At 43.1% G+C, this 22,405-nt stretch overlaps 1 protein-coding gene across 2 annotated transcripts in view; it reads left to right on the top strand.

The window, feature by feature from the left end:
- The window catches only part of COL27A1 (collagen type XXVII alpha 1 chain), a 199,965-nt gene that overhangs the window by 100,017 nt on the left and 77,543 nt on the right, over window positions 1-22,405 (top strand). For both annotated transcript variants that reach the window (XM_075185183.1, XM_075185182.1), the window contains exons 20-28: window positions 2,951-3,004; window positions 3,320-3,373; window positions 4,845-4,889; window positions 6,144-6,197; window positions 9,497-9,541; window positions 10,944-10,997; window positions 11,568-11,621; window positions 13,318-13,371; window positions 14,734-14,787. In XM_075185183.1, coding sequence (XP_075041284.1) covers window positions 2,951-3,004; window positions 3,320-3,373; window positions 4,845-4,889; window positions 6,144-6,197; window positions 9,497-9,541; window positions 10,944-10,997; window positions 11,568-11,621; window positions 13,318-13,371; window positions 14,734-14,787 — 468 coding nt within the window. The remainder of the gene's footprint in view (window positions 1-2,950; window positions 3,005-3,319; window positions 3,374-4,844; window positions 4,890-6,143; window positions 6,198-9,496; window positions 9,542-10,943; window positions 10,998-11,567; window positions 11,622-13,317; window positions 13,372-14,733; window positions 14,788-22,405) is intronic.

The following is a 22,405-nucleotide window of genomic DNA, read 5'->3' as shown; positions in this document are numbered from 1 at the left end:
GAAAGCAGTTACTGAATAAACCGTAAAAATATACATAAAGGTCAGAATAGAGGCTGTTACACCCATTTCCGAGTTTTACAGTGTAATGGATTTAGAATGAGCCACTGCCCGGCCACGGGAGTGTTTTATTGAACAAAGGGCAGCATCCGTGATAATAGTATCTTGGCCAATGACGGGTGGAAGGTAAAGGACGCGCTTGTGACGCTGTTAGCTGGCAGGCTGGATGACTCCATTACTGTGCAGGGAGTGGGCCGGGAACGGTCGTGCCAGGGAAGATGTTTAATGCAGAGTAATTACATTTTATGGTAAGACTGGAAGGAACACCCTAGAGAGTACGCACTAAATCCAGACAAGGTGTTTTATATTGTACATTGCCGGTGACATCAGACTTGTACGTCGTGACACTGAGTCATTGAGGGGATTGCTGTGTGTATCTCTGCGCTCTGCTATGCAGCGTAGGCCCATCTGCAGCCAACGGACTGTAAAAACGTATCCTTGTACTCTGTCCACACAGCGGAGCCAGAAACGGTGAGATCATGGCCTTCGCAGCAGGCTTTGTGTTGTGTACATTAAAATCGGTTGTCATTCTTCACTGAGCTATCCTGTTACACTGAATTCCGATATTTACAGAGCGTTTAGCATAATAAACAATGAAAATGCATTAACCTACTTTTCACAATGATTCCCAGAGACACATTGTCGGGGAATCTTCCCTCATCATATGTGATAAGCTGGGTACTTACTACAGTAAATGACTGCAAATGTGATTTCTGTAACGATTTTCCCAGCGACTGAAAGTCCCGATGATCATGCGATTCATGCGTACACACTTACACGATTTACCTTCAGATCTGTGCTCTTCATCTCTCATAACCGTCTGCTGAAAAGATTGTGGGTTATATCTACTAAACTGCGGGTTTTTAAAAAGTGGAGATGTTGCCTATAGCAGCCAATCAGATTCTAGCTGTCATTTTGTAGAATGTACTAAATAAATGATAACTAGAATCTGATTGGTTGCTACAGGCAACATCTCTGCTTTTCAAACCCACAGTTTAGTAAATATACCCCTGTGAGACTGTAAACTCTGTGGAGATCTGCCTACGCTGCTGCTGGTGAGTGCGTGCACACTTCCATATTTGCCTGACATCGTTCCCTTGTTGTTTATGATTTTTTTAGTCTTGTTGATAAAATCAAATCAAACGATACATTGTGCTTTGGCACAATAAAACATGATTGTGGGAGCGTTACGTACTAATGTGATATCGAACCTAACAGTAATTTATCATGTGATTGTTCGTGATCATTGATTGAAATTCGGTGCACAGCAATCCACTTAATGACATGTTTGCAGGGACTGGTGAGAATAAATCAATAAATATTAGTTTATAACGTCCAGTGAGTAATGTCATATATTAATCGGTTTATTGGATGCAATTTGTATTATGAGTTATACTGCTCAGTTGGCTAATTCTGAATAATAGGGATATTTCTAGAGACAAATGTTTTCTGGGACACAATTTTAACACCTGGAATTTTGGGACAGTTGGTAAATATGTATTGATAAGCAGTAGGAGCGATCGGAATGCTTAATGAGAATCGTCATATCTGGAAATAACATAATTTCAGCAATAAGAACACGCGGGCCTTGGTGAGGTCTATTAATCAGCCGTCGGGCCGAGAGGACATAAAAGGGTGATGTAATGTCAGGAAGAGGAAGATGTCTCTTAAAATCTTCTAGGATGTCTCCCCAGAATTGCACAATTACTGGACAAATCCAAAACATATGTAGAATTTATCATCCCTCGTCTGACCTATTGGGGAAGTTTCATCCCGTCCCAAATTAATGCATTTAACTCTGCCAGGGTTAAGTAGGCTGAATGGAGGGACTTTCATTGTATAATGTCTTGTCTTGAGCATATGGCAGTAGCGGGTAATTTAATACGTCCGTTCATCATCAGCAGCGGCAGCAGCAATTTATTTATATAGCGCCAGCAGATTCCGTAGCGCTTTACAATTGGGAACAAACAGTAATGAAACAATACTGGGTAATGCATAGATGCGTAGAGGTCAGAAGACCCTGCTGGCAAGCTTACAATCTATGGGTCGTCCAGCGGGCCAAATTCACTTGCCCATTATGCCAAAAGAGGTGTCTCGTACACGTGTACCTGTCACCCGTATTCGTGAAAATCCAGCCTTTTACGTTCACTATAAACCATTGACTGTATCTTCCTGACTGCAGGTTCAACTTAAAGTAGGAGCACAGATCCAACCAGTCTTTTTTTTTTTTTTAGTTGCAATTGCCAAACCTCACACGTAGGATGCAGAAAGCTCTGTGTGTGGAGGGAAGGAAAGTGTAAACGCATTGCATATTTCAGCTGTCGACAGAGGGGAAAAAAAATAATATTGGTATTATTAAGTTTGGCTGCCAGTAAATGTGACGTCTTCTAGTACCTTAATCCCGTATGAAGCCCAAAGAGCCAACATCTAGGGAATATTCAGGATTGTAATAAGCTCTGGGATGTTGGGGTAAGGAGGAGACCAGCTAATAAAGACAGGTGCGGGTGACCCTTCTAGAAATAGTCAGGAAGTCTAGTGGAGCAGAACCCGGATGGAATTAAGATAACTGCCCCTAATTCACAATAACCAACCTATTTGCATACAGGTAAGTTGGGGAATGGGACATGAATGGCTAACTCGGAGGTGTATACTACCCGCTGGGTGTTTCGGTAGAACAGGGGTGAACGTTGAGCAGATATAGCAAACTGTATCTTTAAACTAGCGGTAGCCATCTCACGGTGACCTGTGTCATGTGATCCTTGGCGGTACAGACACATGCCCTCTCACGGCTAAATATGTTGTAGTTTGAGAGTGTTGTTAAATAAATAGGCACACAGGGCTTTGCTCTTTCCTCTGCAGGTGTCTTAAGTCTTTTTCTTTTTCTCTCTTGTAGGGTTTTCCAGGGGACATTGGGCCTCCAGGACAAAACGGTCCGGAAGGTTTAAAGGTGAGATGTCCTGAAGGGGCCATACCTTGGTTGGTTGGTGTCTTGGTCCCGAGTTGCTATCGACCAGTTAAGAAAAACAAAACTTTATTGCTAGCGTGATATTCCTGGAGATTGTACTGGCAAAGCCTACTTCTCTACTGTTTGTATTGAGGCCTCTCCAAAACTCTCTCTTCCGTGAAATTGACGTTGGACGCCGTCCCGTGGCAGAATTGTACTGGTGCTCTATCCCTTCTTTTCTCGCCTGAAGGGATCCTAAGAGATGTGTCCTTTTATTTATTTTTTTATGAGACCCTCATTCTATTTGCTGGTTTGCAGGGAAAGCCAGGAGCCAGAGGATTCCCGGGGCCCAGAGGACAGCCTGGGCATGAGGTGAGTAATTCTCACTGGAGAGGTTCATCCACGGAGACTGGTAATGGGGTTTATAAAACACGGATTAATAACATTAGCAATTCCACCCCTTGCATCGCAACATGGTCTGTACAGGTGCAAATGTGCCCCTTAAAGCTGGATTAGCTCCTAAAAATACCATTAATGGTAAACCAGAGTGGCCCATGGGTGTCTCTTTGTTTTATAATTGGCATCACTGGAATACTTAATATGATATAATATTGACCAGCCACAGACGGCCCGCCGAGCCTTCACCCGTGCCCCCTTCCCAGCCGGCTCCCCCCTGCTCTTATCAGAAGCGAGAAGTCGACTTCTGTGTCACGTGACCACCTCTGCACAGTGCAGGGAGGTCACGCGGCATAACTGGAGGAGAAGGCAGGGCTCTGTGCTCTCCCTTCTTCCTCTGTGTGGCCCCCTTGAAGGCTGTAGGGCCACACACTGATAAAGACTGAGGCCTACTGGCTTTCGGCTGTCGCTTAGATAATCTCGATGTAAATGTTACTTATCATAACATTTACTTGCAATACATAACTGATGTAATAAAAACAGAGGCCAGAAATATCTACTTATGCGATTTAGGTTTACCAATGACCCCTCTTGGGAATACAGGATGGTAACACTGTGGTACCGGTCTGACCACACGGAAGCCAGCGGCCCAGATGTGGTCACCCACAAACCCATCACAGACTGTAATATGTGACCTCATTCTTCCAGTGTCAGCTGACCTACGTGTTGGGGGGTCTAATTAGAGTGCAGACCTTCAGATACGGAGCACTGAGGGACGGTCAGAGCTTTATTTGTAGCTGCAACTAGTGCACGGTCCTGTGCTCGTTGCCCATGGCCCGTTCTGTCAGCAACATTCCCCACATCGGCCCCCCACAGAAGAATAAGTCATAGCTGCCAATAATAATAATAATATTGTCTCTGTTAATATAAACATGGGGTGGTGGTGTCTATTTGTATCTATATAGATCACTTGCTCTAGTACATTTCTAATAACATCATTTCTGTAAAGCGAATGGCTTCACAAACAGACATCTGTGAGTCATTCGTTCAGTTTTGGCTTGTAAGTTAGTGATAGGCAAGCTGCAGGGCATGCTGGTGCTTGTAGTTCCATACACAGAGGACTTTTGGTTACTTCAGGTCTCAGCCTTTGTCATATCTGTGTTTCTGTTTGTGAACGTAGAGTGATGTGGAAGTGTAACTCGGGAACATTTTGAATGTATTTGTGATTGCCGTACGCAATTCTGTATAACATATTATTAGTAAATGGAGAGAGGGACAATAGTAGACATATATATATATATTTATATTAGTTCAGGGGCATCTCTAAGTTTCACATATATTGGTGATGATAAAACAAGAAAACATTGAGTACCTGGCTTGGTGCATGTACTATAGTAACGTCATTTTGTAAACTCTTTTATAACCTGTCCATTTCTTTCCTTTGTAGGGCGATGAGGGACCAATCGGGCCACCAGGTTCTCCAGGCCTCGAGGTATGAATTTAATACCTTTTTTTACATATATTATTTTACCCAATTAGCTTGTTTTGTGTTTTGTTTGTTTTTCCTCGTTTGGAGACATCAGCAGGAAATTAAGTGTTTTCCTGCTAAACGTTTTTATAACCTACCCTAGAACAGCCCCACCACCTCCAGGACATGACACTGGCCAGAATGAAGTCAGAGAAGTCCTTATTTATGGGGCAGAAATAGAAGTTCCTTTATGTCTGAAGCATTGCTGTCACCTCACACCGAAACGTCTCAAAATAAATTATTATAGGAGGGTGTTGCAAATACGGCTGTTACGTCCTACAGAGAACCTGTCAGACCCCCGATCCTCGCGGTCAGTCTGCTGGTTCTCTGTCATGTTGTATCTTGGCTTGCTAACAGTCCAGCTTTGACTGCGTTTTGAAGTCAATTGATTTATTTTCTGTAAGGAAGGTCTTACAATGTGATGTAAGCACTGTATAAAATAATATTCATATTGCTGACCTAGTACATACATCACGTACGTGCTGTAATGTTATCTATCTTTTTGTCTGTCTTGCAGTAGAATGATCACATATCTGACTGGTTTCTGTGGGTTACAGCAAATGTGTGCTTTTGGCCCCATGTTATTAAATGATCCTTCTCCACAGACATTGGAATTAATCTGGACCTTCCCAGATCTGTGGTAAATCCTACCGCACAGGAAAGAGCAGATTGCATAGTTCTGCTCATTCTGTGGTCTGGCCAGATGACCACCCATTCATTCTGGTCAGCCAGTGAACCCAAACACATGCCCATGTCATCACAGGCCCAAGTCTTATCAGTACTCAGGTCAGGCAGGGTGGTTTGTGGTAATGTTGTGGCCTATGTAGAGTTTTCAATGTTTTTTTTCTTTACAAACCAGATTTATTCCATCAATATGTTTTCTTTTTAATTGTATTTATGTAGTATGCTCTGTATACAACAAACTATCGCCCATTTTTTTTTAAAAAAAATATGGAGGCGGCCATTTTGTTTCCTGGATCAGTGTCCATGAGCATGTAGGATACCAATTCACTAGGAACAAGTGACATCACTGAGTCGCTTCATGATAGATATTCACTAGAATAGGGCTTGATAGGCTGAATTGATAGGTTGCATTCTCCTGAATATTAATCGTGCCCACAAGATGGCTGCCTCCCCTATAAATATGTGATATGCGCTTTAAGATAGAATTGATGTAATAATCTGAAGAGAAATTCTTAGCAACGTCTGTCTTTTTAGGGGTATCCAGGCAGAAAGGGGTTCCCTGGTATATCTGGAGCGGAAGGACCGAAGGTAAGAGGTCACTTGTACGTTTTACATCCCGTGTCGTCATATTAGGATGGGAAATGGTTCATGAACACTTCCGAAGTTCCGGTTGTTACTAAACACTTTTGGATACATCGCAACACGGGAAACAAGATTCGTACCATAATGCAGATGCGTCAGTGTAAGGAAAAAAAAAAAAACCAACTCTGTGTTTTGACCATTTTCTCCTGGCGCTTGCGATCCGTGTAATAAAGTTTCTTTTGTTTGGCGCACATTGTTCGTCTGGGAGGTTAGGTTCTCCACAGACCTGGCAAGTCTCCCTGGCGTTACTCGAGGCTGCGGAGAAGTGCCACAAACTGACTCAGACTTTTACACATCCGATTTCCATATGTGCGACAAGTAAAATCCTAAAGATCACTTTCAGCTCACACCAGCAAATTACAGCAGTCTGATATAACGCAGCACGAACCAGGGCCGGGTTATGTAGTAGCTCCTGTCTGACATAGGCCCGTCTAATTCTGCCCGGGATCAAAACCGTGTTCTCTGTTTGCTCGGTGTCATAGTGTTAATTTACAACGAAAATACTATGATTTATTTTTATTTTTTTTCAAAAAATATTTTTATTATGGCATTGGAACAGTCAGGAATAGTCTGCCCATTTTTTTAACCTATGGTAACCAAACATCATCGTCATCATCATCACCATTTATTTATATAGCACCACTGATTCCGCATCGCTGTACAGAGAACTCACTCACATCAGTCCCTGCCCCATTGGAGCTTACAGTCTAAATTCCCTAATACACACACACACACACACACACAGACTAGGGTAAATTTTTCATGGCAGCCAATTAACCTACTAGTGTGTTTTTTGGAGTGTGGGAGGAAACCGGAGCACCCGGAGGAAACCCACGCAAACACGGGGAGAACATACAAACTCCTCACAGATAAGGCCATGGTCGGTAATTGAACTCATGACCCCAGCGCTTATGTCTATCCCAAGCATGTTTAAATTGCTCTACTGCATTACCCTCTACCACCTCTGATGGGAGGCTGTTCCACTTGCCCACTACCCTTTCTGTGAACTAGTTTTTCCTTACATTCCCTCTGAACCTACTTCCCCCCAGTCTCCGTACATGTCCTTGCGTTCTAATACTTCTCTTCCTTTGTAGAATGTTTCCCTCCTGTACCTTGTTATAACCCTTGATATATTTGAAAGTTTCTATCATGTCCCCCTTTCTCTTCTCTGCTCCAAACTATACACAGAAAGAGAGACATGGAAGTGACAGGAATAAACATATAATAAAAAAAAGGAAGTCTAGTCAAATCTAGTTTGTCCGATTGTAGCTGGACACGGGTTGGGTACGCTTTAACGATGACGATCAATCCGACAAAGAGGAGGCCTACAAGAAAAATCCGATTTGACAAAAAAACGATTGCAATATACACAGACTTACCTGAAAAACTAACCTGGAGATTTCCGATCGAACCAGGATGCTGACAGAGACTCCGTCCGAATAGACACGCCTCCGGCGTTAGACTGTGACATCAGTGCGACCTCCATCAATGTTAATTTAAAGCAGCAATGTCGGGATCCCGCAGGTTAAGTTTTTAAACAGTTAACCTGCGGGATCCCGACATTGCTGCTTTAAAATACTGTTGATGGAGATTGCACTGACGTCAGTCTACCGCCGGAGAGCCGTCTATTCGGACTGAGTTGCTGTCCGCATCCTGGTGCGATCGGATATCTGCAGATTCGGTTGTCAGGTAAGTCTGTGTATTTTGCAATTTTTTTTTTTTTTTTTTGTCAAATGGAATTTTTTTGTAGGCCTCCTCTTTGTCGGATTTATCGTCATCGTTAAAACGATTTCCACCGCTGGAGACTTACTGGTTGGTATTCATATATATGTGCGCTATTTTGTCTATGTCACAGGTAATCTGACTAAAATATGCTGTTTGGTTTTGGTTTTTAAATCCCCCCTTTTTTTTTTTTTTTTGCATCTGTGCTCTTTAAAATAATTAATGTAGATCCTGAGTTTCCTCTCAGGCAGTCGGTAAAATATGTCCTTTTTTTTCAGTAGAGCCAACAGTTTGCAAAATCTAAAATTTGTCTGGTTATTAATAAAGTTGGGATTTTTTTTTTCTCTTTAAAAAATGTCACATCTCTTTTTGTGACCTAATATTGGTACAGAACCCCGTTTTTATCAGCCTGTCAGGTGTCAGCGACACTTGCCAAAGGAAAGTTTAAAATATATATATTCTTAGGGGTGTTATTTAATAACATGGAAAGCTGATATCTGTTTGGTGGTTCTGGGTTACCGCACATCGTTGGTCTCTGCAACATGTTATTAAATAATAAGGCCTGTTCGCACTTGCATCACCATCTCCAGTTCATTGAGGGTATTGCTTCCTGAGATACCGCTATGTTTAATAATGTCCTCCATGACCTCAAATCTCCAGCAATAGCACCTAGCCTAGGTTAGATTAAACTAAACATTATTAAATGCAGGCCGGTATAGGCAACTATGTCCTCTGCGTATATGAATATTCCTGGTACCATGATAAAGATACAGAGGTAAGGTAATATTAAAGCCAGCAGCGATTTTTGGTGTGTAATTGGTAGTTTGAGGGTCACATGTTTGACTATTTTAGGTTCGTTCGGTTAAATTTGAGGTCATGGGGGGGAAGCAGTTTTGCTTTTTGCCTGAAGCGCTAAAATATTAAATTACGGCTCTGGACTCAACTCTAAGTAATACGGTCACTCTGAATTCACACCATGAAACTGGATCTGTCTGTGTACATACTGTTATCTAGATGTTGGGCCAAACCCAATGTGACTCTCTAGGTGTCTAATTTAATTTTGTGCATTTGGTAGCCTTTATCCACCACCGTGAACACTGCGAATTAACGTACTGTACCTCGTATTAATAGAAATTGTACAGTGCGTTAAATTAGAAGCAGCATTCGCGATTTGCAGTGTCAGCTGGTGGAATTATTTGCCGAACGGGAAAAACTAGCTGCGAGTTCTGTAGAGCTAATGAACAAATTAGAGCAGGCTCCAGTTTCTTGTATACTTTGGCCTAGTGTTCCTATTCATCAGTTGTCCCTTTTTGGGCAGAGGAGTATTATGCTCCCCTCATTGTCACCTACCATCATTTCCATTCCCAGAGTGAGAGGTGACTGCCGCCAACATTTAGTGCTTCACGCCTGGTCTTCCATGTTTGCCTAATACACTTCGTTTCGTGTGCTGAAGGATGTGACTTACAATGCGAGAACACAGCTTTTAAGTGACTCTGTCTTCCTGTCTATTCCTGCTTCTCTAGGGTGAGCCAGGAAACACGGGAAAAGCCGGGAAGATCGGCGAACAGGTGCTGTACATTTATTCTGCTGGGACATGAGCTTGAGACGGCGCTTTCGTCCTCTAGCACCGGGCTACGCCAACATGGCCGCTACATACACTATGAATGAATGTTACTTTTGTCAATAGCTGCTGCTCTTCACATGTTTGGGAGGCTATCAATTATGTTATTCTGGTGGAGACAGGAAGCGTTTTTAGTATAGCCTGATCCTGTCCATATCTGGCTTAAGCCCGCTGACTCGTGGGCCAGAATATCTCCAAAACACACAGGGGCTTTGTCATGATGTTATATAATCTGGAATCATTATTCCATGCTTCCAAATCCCATCCAATATTTACACATCGCTGTTAGAATCCATTAACCCGCCCGCCAATAGCAATATTCCATTCTTTACTTTCAAAATATCTGAATGCTAACTCAACCTTTTACGTTCTGGAAAAATACTTTATGGGGATTTTATTTTTGGTTTTTTCCCCCCCAGTAAAATTTTCTCTCCCTGCTCGTTTCAAACACTCCTATATTATATGGATAATTAGTACCCTAAGTAACCTCTAATTGGACCTACATGAGCATTGCTTTTTTAATTCGACTAAAAGGATGATAAAATGTTGTGGTTGGAAGCTAATAAATGAACATATAAATATATTTATAAGCAGCCAGCTCTGTCTGATGCAGGGAGCCATCCTTGGCTACATAATGTCAGTGTGTTTTTGGTATAATGTGGAATGCATGCTTGTCTAGTTATGCAACTTATTGCTTGAGTAGCAATTTTATTACCCCTTAAATACTAATGCGACACTTCAGATTCCTTTTTAAACTGAATCTGTTGCCTATATACAGTGAAGACAGCTGTGTTGTAGGCCTATTTATTTATGGCACGGTAATGTCACTTGTTCGTGTTGGATTCATAGGCCGTTATTGGTTCAGACCACAAAATGGCCGCTTTGACTATGTCTCTATGACGTCCATAGTGAATGGAGAGCCGGAATACTGGTTCAGGCCACAAAATGGCCGCTTTGACTATGTCTCTATGACGTCCGTAGTGAATGGAGAGCCGGAATACTGGTTCAGGCCACAAAATGGCCGCTTTGACTGAGAGTCTCAGTGACATCAATAGTGAATGGTGAGCCTGAATACCAGTTCAGCTCGCAAAATGGCTACCTCCACTTTGTGTGGGCAACAGACATACTTTCATTTATTTTGTGTCTTAAACTGTAGGACCGGCCAGGGCAGTCTTTGTATATGGAGCCCTGGTAGTTACATTGAACATAAGGAGAAGAGATAGTCTTTAGGGATCTAAAAGACACAATTGCTGACTTATAGGGGTTTAATTAGAATTATATGACTTAACCTGGGCGATGGATGCACATTTTAAATGTCAACGCACTAACGTTTTTTTATTTTAATGTAGGGTCTTCCAGGATTTGTCGGTCCTGTGGGAGAGACGGGAATTCCGGGTGAAAAGGTAAGAGCAGCGGTGTAAAGATTCAGGATAGTCTGGATGGTTCACTATATGAGTAGAAACACACTCGTTGTCCTCTACTGTTGATTTTATACTGATTTTACCACACATCTATTATTATTAGTCCCTGTAGTAGTCGGATGTTACGTAATGTATAACAGCCCTCACTTGTATAGTGCAAAATAGCCATGGAGCACCGCCCATCCGTCTATGGCGGTGCTCGGCGCCTCAGATTGTCTGAGCACACTTAGATTCCTGTCAGATCACGTGGGTTTATGGTGCAAGATGGCACAGCGGTTGCGGAGGAGCGCATGTTTGCGACAGCTGATGGGAGGAGTCGGGCAGAGTTAGGGCCCGTCTTGCGGAGTGCTAAATGCCAAGTTTGGTGGAGCAGTACAAAAATGAGACTTAATCTTGGAGTGAGATTATGGAAATTAGATAAAAAGGTGGAAAGCGGCATTTCCTTTTGTGGGGAATATTCCACAACCATTTCCACTCTGCAGATGGACTTTATTTATTTTATAATATATCTTTTGTATGTGTATATGTATAATTTGTCTCTTTATTTTCTAGGGTGACCGTGGCAGTATCGGGGCTCCAGGACCCCCAGGAGACAAGGGATCGATGGTAAGAATTAAGTTTCCACCTCCTACACTTGAATGGATGTTTGGATAAAGACAGCATTGTAGCCCACAGCCTGGAAATGGTTTGTTTATGCATGGTGCAGTGTATGGTTACATACAAAGTTACTTAGATGATGGAGTTTACATAAAGTTTTAATATTCTATGTATGTACATGAAATACAAACTGGTAGCGCTGTTAGTGTTAGTAGCTATAGATAGCTAAAATGATTTGTTGCCTTCGGTCCCCCGGTCGGTAAGCAAAGGGATGATATAGGTCAGTGTTGGCTAACCTGTGACACTCCAGGTGTTGTGAAACTACAAGTCCCAGCATACCCTTCCAGCAATAAGCTGCTATATGTTGGCAAAGCATGCTGGGACTTGTAGTTTCACAACACCTGGAGTGTCACAGGTTAGCCAACACTGATATAGGCTGATAATACTTCACCTCTCAAACACCTCCTGGAAATGTCGCCCAGGCTTCAACAAAATGGCAGCCAAAGCATTTATGTCGTAAAACAGTGGTTTGTGGGGCTGCGCTTGAATTTCTCTGTGGAAAAATGTAAAGCACGAATGAAGAAATTCCCTTTAATTCTAAAGTAAATGTGAATAAAGCAAAGCGGTCAGCATGTTACGTAGTGTTTGCCAGTTTAATAGGCGTACGGTTTGCCTATAGTAACCACAAGTGCATGCTGGGAAATTCACATGCGTGGGTAGCTTGTGCCCCTGCTGTCATTCTCTGTCTCTCTGGTAGCCACGTGCTTGATTGGATTCCTTCTCAGAGAGCGTCTGTGTGCGTGTTTAGATAGCTCTTGCCTCGTGTGTTTAACTTTCTCTATTTTCTTTAGGGGAGTGTATTTTTCTAGTGTGGTTGGATACCTGTGTGCCCTTGTGTCTGCACTCTGCGTATTACAGGGACTTCTGTTTACCATAATTACCCTAACTTTTTCCCCCCCGCCCTGTCTGTTTGTGTACGTTTGAACCAGGTATTTCCTCCGTGCACAAGGCTTTCACTTGAGATGCACTATTTAAAGCTCCCTCTTTAAAAGCCTCGGATGAGCCACAGGGTGTATTTACAAAGAGGCACTCCACCAAACCGAGGCAATGAATGGACCCGTTTTACAAAATACCCTTTTCCACCATAACGTCCATTGTCAAAGAAATCCTTCAGGAGGTCCACGCGCTAGGAGGGAGATAGAGAGTGTGGCTGCACATAAAGTGACGTGGCTACTGGAATCAAAACAATAAATTGCTGTAATTTCATGTATATATCTGTGTGCGTGTTTTTTAATGTATGTGTGTTTTTAATGTAGTATGCATGTGTTTTAATGCAGTAATCCTACTTTCCTGGAATGTTCGGGAGGCTCCCAAATTTCGAGGAGTTCCCCTTGGTGCGTAGGCCATCTTCCAAGATCCCGCTTCTCTTTCTTGTGAAGTGGGTGGGGCTTGGACGTGATTGGCTACGCGAGGTCAGATGACTCAAGTTGCCTCATCATAACCCTACCCCGTTGCACAATAAAGCGAAACACACTTGTTCACCTGAGAGTTTATAATTGTACAAAGTAAATTAAGATATTTTTTTTTTTTTTTTTTTAAATCTCACGCTTTTATGTCCCCGGACTGTGTCAAGTCACAGACAAGTAACAGGTAAGATTTTATTCAAGGACATGTAAGAATGTCATATTTCTCTTTATGATTGCAGGGTCACACTGGGAACCCAGGTCCTGCAGGAACTCCAGGCCCCCCCGGGCCAACGGTGAGTCCCCTCTCAATATTTTCGGGCCGTAAGTCCATGCTAAGGGCTCCCTCTGTTACGTAGGATGTTCTGGCTAGGTAAATAGATCGAGCTGTATGGCGGTCAGGCTGAGTAATGGAATCATATAGAGGCATTTTAGTAGAGATGCTCACTGACCCCCGTGAACTGGTTTTGGATCTGGATTAGCTTCATGTTTTGGTTTTGGCAAAACCGCGCTCGCGTGTTTTGGTTTTGGATTTTTTAGAACAAATCCTAAAATATGCTAAAATCACATAATGTTGCTCTTTTTTTGTTCCTACATTTTTATTAACCTCAATAACTCTAATTTCAAGTCATTTGCAGTCAATTTTAACCACCTCACAGATCACAGTATTATTTTCATACACTTTCGGACAAATACTGCAGCGACCTGGCTGGATGGTAAGCGACAGAGCAATGACACAAACACACGGCAGTTCCTAGCCCATCTAGGACACATTGGCACACAGCAGTGGCAGAAAAGAAAAATGGGGGTCTGCCCTCCCTCCCACCCCCCGCTATGTTGGATCTTAAAAAGGAATCCAAACCCGACGACGTCACAATGACGCCTTGCCTTGTTATCAATTCCGAGGATGTGCGACAGTACCTAGCCGGCTCGGCTCGGTACTCTGACCCCCTAAGTTTGGGTGTGTTCGGTTCTCGAGGAACCGAGCCTGAACATCTCTACATTTTAGGGCAACAGACATGCCAAAGAAACCTCCACTTTTTTTGTTTCACTTTTTTGGGAGGCGTGAAGCTCTTTGCAGTCAACTGCAGCAATGTCAGGTAGATTTGTCCATACCTGAGGTTGAATGGCCGGGTCTGGGAAACTCATTTACTTACCGATCAGTCTGTGGTAATGTGGGGAGATTTGGGGTACCTGTCACACAGTCGCGCTGAAGTTGTCTGTACAGGTGATTTCATTGTGCGGACTGTTCGCGCAGCGCTCTGAAAATGCCTCAGGCTTTGGGATCTTTAATCCCTATGCGAGCGCACCGGTAATGCACATTCATGTCCAACGTATTGTCGAGTCACAAGCCATCAAGTTTGCCTGTAGCCTTTAATGAGAGATGGCGGAAAGCTAGAGCATACGCTTTTACTCTGTACTAGGCACAAATACGCAATGAATCATGTTATAGGGCCGTTACGTTCGCCACAGCGAAGGTACTTAGCCAGAACCAATGGCGGTATTTCTTAGCCTGCAGTCCGTCAGTATATATCCGCTATGAAAGGCGCCTTAAGTGCGCTATACATTGGGATGTATTTGTGGGGAGGGTCTCTCCATACATCGTGTTACCAAGCTCCCACTGTAATGTATTTCTGTCTTGTGTGTTTTTTCTACAGGGTTTGCTAGGATCTCGTGGGTCGCAAGGCATACGGGGTCCGAAAGGCCGACGGGTAAGTGGACCCCAACGCTGGGTATTATTTCGTTATTTGCGGTATTTGTTGCTCTCGTACAAAAGCTGCTGATTGTTCCTAGATTATGGTATATCAGGAATTTTGCTAGCCTCTCTGCTAGCGTGACTTTCCCATCCAGAAATCTCAGACATGTCAGGTCCTCACCACCACCACCCCCACGTTCCACCACTGACTCATCCCTGCACACTTTAGCTCATTTTGGTGATCAGAAAAACAGAAATTAAACCCAAATCTGCAGAAACGACAGCTTGTGTTTGGTTGGTTTGGCACATAGAAAACCGAGGGGATTACAGGCCTGTGGGGGCGGATTGGAGAGCTGACAACTAATGTTTTCATGTGAAACCAATAAAGAAGAACATTTAAAGCCCTGTACATCTATACCATCTCCCAGTCTAAACCGTATATCACTTTATCTGTGGTTGGCAGAGATAAGTGGTTCGCTGGCTGGCACACTGTGGGCGCAGACACTTTCTTTTCCGAACCAAACTTCATCCTGTCCGTTCTCGAGGAACTAGACCAGGCCTGGCCAACCTGTGTCTCTCCAGGCCTTGTGAAACTACAAACCCCAGCATGCTCTGCCAGCAGAAAGCCAGTCGATAGCCTGCAGAGTATGCTGCGAATTGTAGTTTCACAACACCTGGAGAGCCACAGGTTGACCAGGCCTGAACTATAGTCATCGCTGAGGCATGAGGTGCTTTGTGCCTCACACCTCAGTGATGTCACTAGTTTCTAGTGAATTGGTAGTCTCCATACTGGTGTATGCTGCTCTACCTCTGCTACGTGTAGATGGTCACAGGGCTTCTGAGCCGCTGAGATCTCCCTGTTCCAGGTGACCAGTGTTATAGTCCAATCGCTTCCATTGTTCACTACTCATTTACTTTACAGATGAAATTCTGTATTCTGTGCTCAATCAGTAGTTCTCCTAGATTCAGTGGAGCATACCTCACAACTGTCCTGATTTCCATGAGACAGTCCCGGTTTGGGGGAGTCTGTCCTGCCCTCCGTGAGTCGGCACATTCCTCCAGATTTGAAGTTGGGGCGTGGCCTAGTGCTTTGGAAGCACTAACCTCCCCCCCCCCCCCCCCTCTCCCATCTATTGGGAAATGTGGACATGCCCCTAACATGGCTCGATCCTCCCCCTTTTGCAGGAGGTGTGTCTTGGCCTGAATTAAACTTTTTAAATGTTGGGAGGTATGAGTGGGAGCAGCTATAAATAAGAGAATTTATTCCCTAGAAATCAAGGGCAGCTGTAATTTTCTTTAAATATTATTCAAGTTGAATGGTGATGCTTTGTGGTAACATTATCCCTACACATGAGGCTAATTGGGAGGTATTCTTGACTGTACGGCATCATGATAAAGACTAAACCGGATGGTTTATGGCAGTAAACCGTCGTGTTCCGGAATCTAACTCCAGATATCGCAGAGGGGTCCGCCCAGTGGTAAAGGAACTAGAGATGTTTTTAACTTGAACTCCCCTTTAAATCTGCACCTGGCTGCGGTCCAGAAAGACCTCAGGAGAGTCGGTGATTCAAGGTTTTATGGGCACATAACGAGCGCCAGAGAAGCGTTCAGCCAATAAAGATCAATGTAAAACAAATAAGGGCTATTTTAGTTTAACGTTTTGTTCAAAAAAACCACATGAAGAGGGAGCACGTTTTAAAGGGTCTTAAAATGGAGACTATCTCAGCCAGCGTCTGTCAGATTCGTGCTGCTTTACCCCGTTTACATCACGCTGACTAGACCCTGAGGTGCCATATTTTAGCAGTACCACGTGGCAAACAATTACTTCCACAGCTGATGTTCTTTTTATCTCACCTTACTGCACTTGCTGGTCTTTACCACGTTGTAAGAATAGGAATCTGGCATGGATGTATGCCAGGTGGTTACTGGTCTGCATGATCCACCGGACAACGTCACAATACGGGCAAACTAAGTGCGCCGTCATTAAGGCATCCCTCCTTGACCCTTTGTCCTAGACTGTCTTGGATTTACTTGCATTCATCTATTGCTTTATTTTATTGTCCGTCTGGGCATGAAGATACGTGTTCATGTACCTGAAGCCAATCCTTCATGCCAAAAACCAAAGCCCCCTTTAAATTCTGGAGTGATTCACCCAAAATAGGAAATGTTCTTTAGTTTGTTTGTTTCTTTAGATCCTTAAATTGTGCTTTTTTGGTTTGATAAACATAGCCCCTATCCTATATCTTATTTATTTACCAACAGAACCCACCCCCTTTTTAGTCATATGGTACATTATGAAATTGTTATCCAATAAACTGCATTTACAGTTAGGAGAGTGTACCTGTCCCCTGCATACAGTGAAGGCGGCCATTTTGTCAGCTCAGCCAGTCTTGATGAGGTTGTGGCCCATAAAGTACTAGTGACTATTGAAACACTAAATCTGCGTTCTCCTGAATTTTGGTTCGCACTACAAGATGGCCGCTTCCATTGTGTGCAGACGATGCATTGTCATCCACCTCATACATGCACCTGAGAGTTCTGGGGTACAGGCCCTGACCTATAGTAATACATTGGTTCAGTTATGCCGGTCTTATGCCCCTCGGACCACTATAGCTCACAAGATGGGAAACCTGCTTTGAACGGCAGCGAGTCCTGTAGACACCAGGTGGATGGCTCTGATTCAGGTAACATCCATCATTCCCGCTCTCATTTACAAACCTGATCAAAGCATACCACAAAAATTGGCTGAGCCGTCGCCAAGAACTGGTACGGACGCTGGCTCAGAACAAGATTCCTGTCAGAATTACAACCGACACAGATTAATTCCTGTGTCTGGAATTCTTCAATGAACTTAAACATGGATGAGACAGAAAATAGGAAAGCATCTCTTGTAATTACATTCAGGCAATGGAGATAAACTGTCCTGATGCCCTGATGAAGACTGATGGCTACAGATAAAGAATATCTCTCACTCTACCACAGTGATGTTTCCTGTTACAGCTTCTTTACGTACATTGGGCCTGTCATCAGGTCCTCTAGTGTTCAGTGCTTTGTGCATTGCACAATAAACAAGAAAGAAGGGTTCCCCCCAGAACCCTATTACCGGGGAAAGTTTTACTGCTGCGCGGGACGGACCTCCCTTCCCCTCCCGGGGTGAGAGCATAGTGCGCTGAGTAAGATGAAATAATATATCGCAGAATGTCAATAAGCTTGCGAGCAGGGTTCTCTTACCTCTCTGTATGTATTACCCAGTATTGTCTTATCAGTGTTTGTTCCCAATTGTAAAGCTTTACGGAATTTGCTGGCGCTATATAAATAAATGTTGATGATGATGATGTCAATAAGAATCCGCTGATGAGGGAGCGGTTTAATATTCATGAATAAACACGTAAAAGTAGGGACAATAGGCTGACATCATTCCTGAAAGGTGGGAATTGCTTACTTTAAAGAAAGTGAATAAAAAAAAAACCTTTTGTGTTATGAACCTTTTTTTTTATTTAAACAACTTTATTTTAATTTTTGGGAATTAGTATAGCACTTGTATAAATTATGAAGGGTAAAATTTAGACATTTCCATAAAGACAACAGATTCAAATAGCAAACAAATATATAAGATCCTCTGAGCCGTATTATCAAGTAGTACAACAAAGTGTAAGTGTCGCCAGGTTACATAGCGGAACATACATTGATATGAGTGTGTGGGGGGAAGGAGGAGACAATAGTGGAGGTGTGAGAATTAGTAAGCCTATGGACACCGTTTCTGTAAGTCGTTTCATTTTTGCTTTACTGTTTTTATGTTTTGATGCATAGTATTCTGTGTCATATTTCTAGCCATACAAATATACACCTTTTATTACAGACATTGTCAAACTATATTGTAATTTCAAAATACTGTTACGCTCTCTTCCAAAGTTCTACAAGAGTGATGATTAATTAGCATCGGCTTTAAATCTGAAAGCTAGAATAATTTGCAATGTAGACCCATGAAATGCGAAACATCTCAAAGCCATTAACAATGTTTCCCATTCGGACTCCTAGGTTAAAGGGGTTTTGTACTTTCAGACGTCTTGCGTTTGTTAGGTTGTATATTACATTTCTTTATCATCCGGGCATGATTCTTTGTTGTCACCAAGTGCTTTCTATCATCTAGGCAGAGTTGCATCACTGCCCTTGGATATGACACAGATCAGCTCTGCTCTTACATTTGTAGTCACTTAGCAGTTTTTGTGCTGTATCCAAAATTAAACAACTCTGCCTTGATAATATAATGGCTTTGTGATAGCAGAAAAGATAGGACTGGCTGATATCAGAGGATTGGCTGGAATAGTGAATAAATACAATCTATGGAAATTAGCTCCTTTATTTCCAACCATTCCAAATGTTTCCTGTAACTCGGGCTGTCATAAAACGCCAACACGCATCATCAGTAGTACAATCACAGATCTATTACTGTCATCAGATCGCTGTCATCACCGCGGCGGAACGGTCTGTGAAAGACCGAGGTCGGAACAATGCGGCATTGAGATTGGAAGGCGGTCTATGAGGAACTTGATGGTTAACCTTTTGATTTTGGTAGTAGAACTAATTGACCGGCTTTGCTATATTCTGTGACTATAACCAAAGGCATTGGTAGACATGCTGGGAGTTTTAGTTCCACACCAGCTGAAGACCCACAGGTAGCCTATCTTTGCCATACTGCAGCCGTGAATAGCTTACTGCTGGTTAGAGGATGGTGTATAAGATATTTAGCGGCTTAACTGGCGTGGTCAGTCTTGAATTGTCGTCTCCTCTTTCTCACAAGCCGCTATAATAGTAAAACTTACCACTTTAGTGTAGATGCATTATCCTGCTTTAATTTTGCACAGTCATTTTTTTTTTACATGGTGCAAATGCACAGTAACCTGTAGCAACCATTCAGGTGCTGGATTTCATTGTTTTGAAGAAGTACCCCACCCAGAAATAGAATTAACAGTGTAACATCTCCAGGGGCAGGGGGCATCTGCTCCCCGGGCCGGTCCCATAGTGGGCTACCTTGGGCTGGGCCACCTGCGTTATTTTCCTTTGAAATGTTCCTAATGGGATGCTGAGTCGAGTCTTGCCCCCCAGGCTAAAATTTGCCAGCCCTCCCCTGAACATCTCCTTCCTCCTTCATAGTGTCCGGGACCCCTGGCATTGGTTAGATAATCACTATCTTAATGGTAGATCCTCCTGCTGGAGGGGCGGGAGCCAGGAGGAAGTTTAAAATTCAAGCGCTCTGACACCTTTTGTGCAGAGAGATCGGATTGGACGGGTTCTCTGTCATGCACTCGACACTCCTGTTTCAAATCCCTCCTACCTTATCATCCAGAGAGCTGAGCATTAAGCAACCCTGCAGTTCTGCTAACAAAGATGGGGGGGTATTAATTTATCATTTTATTTCTGAGTTTTTTGACCTGTACTAAATCAATGATGAACAATATGAAGTAGCTGGATTGTCACAGGAGCGACCCTCATCATCATCATCATCATCTATTTATATAGCGCCACGAATTCCGCAGTGCTGTACAGAGAACTCACATCAGTCCCTGCCCCATCGGAGCTTAGTCTAAATCCCCTAACATACACACACAGACCGAGACAGACTAAGGGCGATTTAATAGCAGCCAATTAACCTACTAGTATGTTTTTGGAGTGTAGGAGGAAACCTGAGCACCCGGAGGAAACCCACGCAAACACGGGGAGAACATACAAACTCCACACAGATAAGGCCATGGTCGGGAATCGAACTCATGACCCCAGTGCTGTGAGGCAGAAGTGCTAACCAGTGAGTCACCATGCTGACCCTCAAGCCTTCAAGGGAGCCGTACAGAGAGAGGAGGGCGTACGCAGTGCCCTCCCCTCTTCCTCTGGGTATGTCGTGTGACCTCCCGGCACTTTGTAGAGGTTAGGTGACGCGGGAGCAGCCGATCTGGGGGGGCTCGGTGGGCCGTCTGTTGCCCACCACTGTACTAGGCCAGTAGTTGCTGTGAGTTATTGCACATTTATACATCTACGTAAATAAACCCTATTTGGGTCGTGACTCCGTTTAGAGGTTCGCTCCTTTTCTTTAACTAGAATCCCCATAGCCCTAAGCCATCCTTGACTTTCCACTGTCTCTGTTGCTTAAGCACAAATAGATTTACTAAATCGTCTTAAAAGGGGATATGGAGGTGTTGCCCATAGCAACCAGTCAGATTCTACTTATGTTCTAGAATGTACACGATGAATGACAGCTAGAATCTGATTGGTTGCTAGGGGCAACACCTCCACTTTTCCTTTTAATACAAGTTTTAGTAAAACTACCTCCAAAACTTTGCCACCCTTGAAATAGACCCCCAAAACTTGCCTAGTAAGAACTAACTGAACCCTTTATAGTTTTTTCTTTTTTTCCATGACTCATCCTAACCTCTCATCTATAAATAGTCTTGTAGCTTCTGTTGTTTTTGGTGATTCTCTCTCCCTGGCAGAGAACCAGAGGATAGTACTGACTAAATTACAGTGGAAATACAAAATAAAAAAATAAAAAAAGCCTCAGTCACTCAGATTCAGCAGAAATGTTGTAACAGAATCTCCGCTGATTCCACTGAGAAATGAAGGTTCTGTCCCTGCCTCCCACACTGAGAGCCTTCTCCAGACTCTCAACACATTATGCAATGTCCTGGACGCAGCCCACGTACTGCCACAGCGCTCTGTTTAAATCTCCGGGGCGACCAGAGCATAAAGGCTACTGTGCAGAAAATACACCCAGGCTTTTCATCCATCCTCCGAACCAGTTTATGTTTATTGGAACGGCCATGTTTTTGCAGCAGTAATTGGGTTGTTGACGGATCCAAGGTGGAAAGACAAAGTTAACAACATTTAACATTTTGTGCATCGGGGGGTTTATTTTGGAGTTCGGTGTAGGTGCGGCAGTTGGCATACCACGTCCTGGTTCTTCTCTTGCCCAGTTTCCTAGGATAAACCAGGTTCGATAACCTAGCAACTGGGGAGGTCATTGTGTGGGTTTCCCCACTGAGAAACAATTAAGCAGACGGTGTCTGGAAACGGTGTCATTTTGTAAACACAGCAATGTAGAACTCCCTTGAGAAAATGATTCAGAAGTGAATCACAATCTCTAGTCACCTGTCCGGCGATGTCTGTGTTATTCACCGTTCCCAAAACCCAGGAGACCGCCGACCTTTGTTGGTTCATAGTAGACATCTGTTGGAAACATGAAATGATTCATTTTTAGATTTTGTCCAAACACCAGTTCATAATGTCTTACACACGGAGCTGATTCATTAACGTAATATGCTGTAACAACCAATCAGACGTTAGCTTTCGTTGCAGTAGCTCAAGCAAAGCTAATTTCTGATTGGTTGCAACAATTAGTAAAACATAGTCTCATTGTATAAATATATTATAGCAAATCAAAGATAATACAATTAATTCTTTGTGATGTCTTTAATGACTGAAGATTGTGGAAATGAATATACACTTACAAGGCTGTAAGGACATTATCTCTGCATTGATTTCCACTATAGTCTGTCATTAAAGGTATCACCTTTTAAATTAAATTACTTTTGATTGTATTTATAAGAAAGTAATGTACTTTTTCCATTTATTTACGGTGATTG

Source organism: Mixophyes fleayi, chromosome 9 (assembly GCF_038048845.1).
Source record: "Mixophyes fleayi isolate aMixFle1 chromosome 9, aMixFle1.hap1, whole genome shotgun sequence".
Lineage (NCBI taxonomy): Eukaryota > Metazoa > Chordata > Amphibia > Anura > Limnodynastidae > Mixophyes > Mixophyes fleayi.
This window is presented reverse-complemented; position numbering and strand designations above follow the sequence as displayed.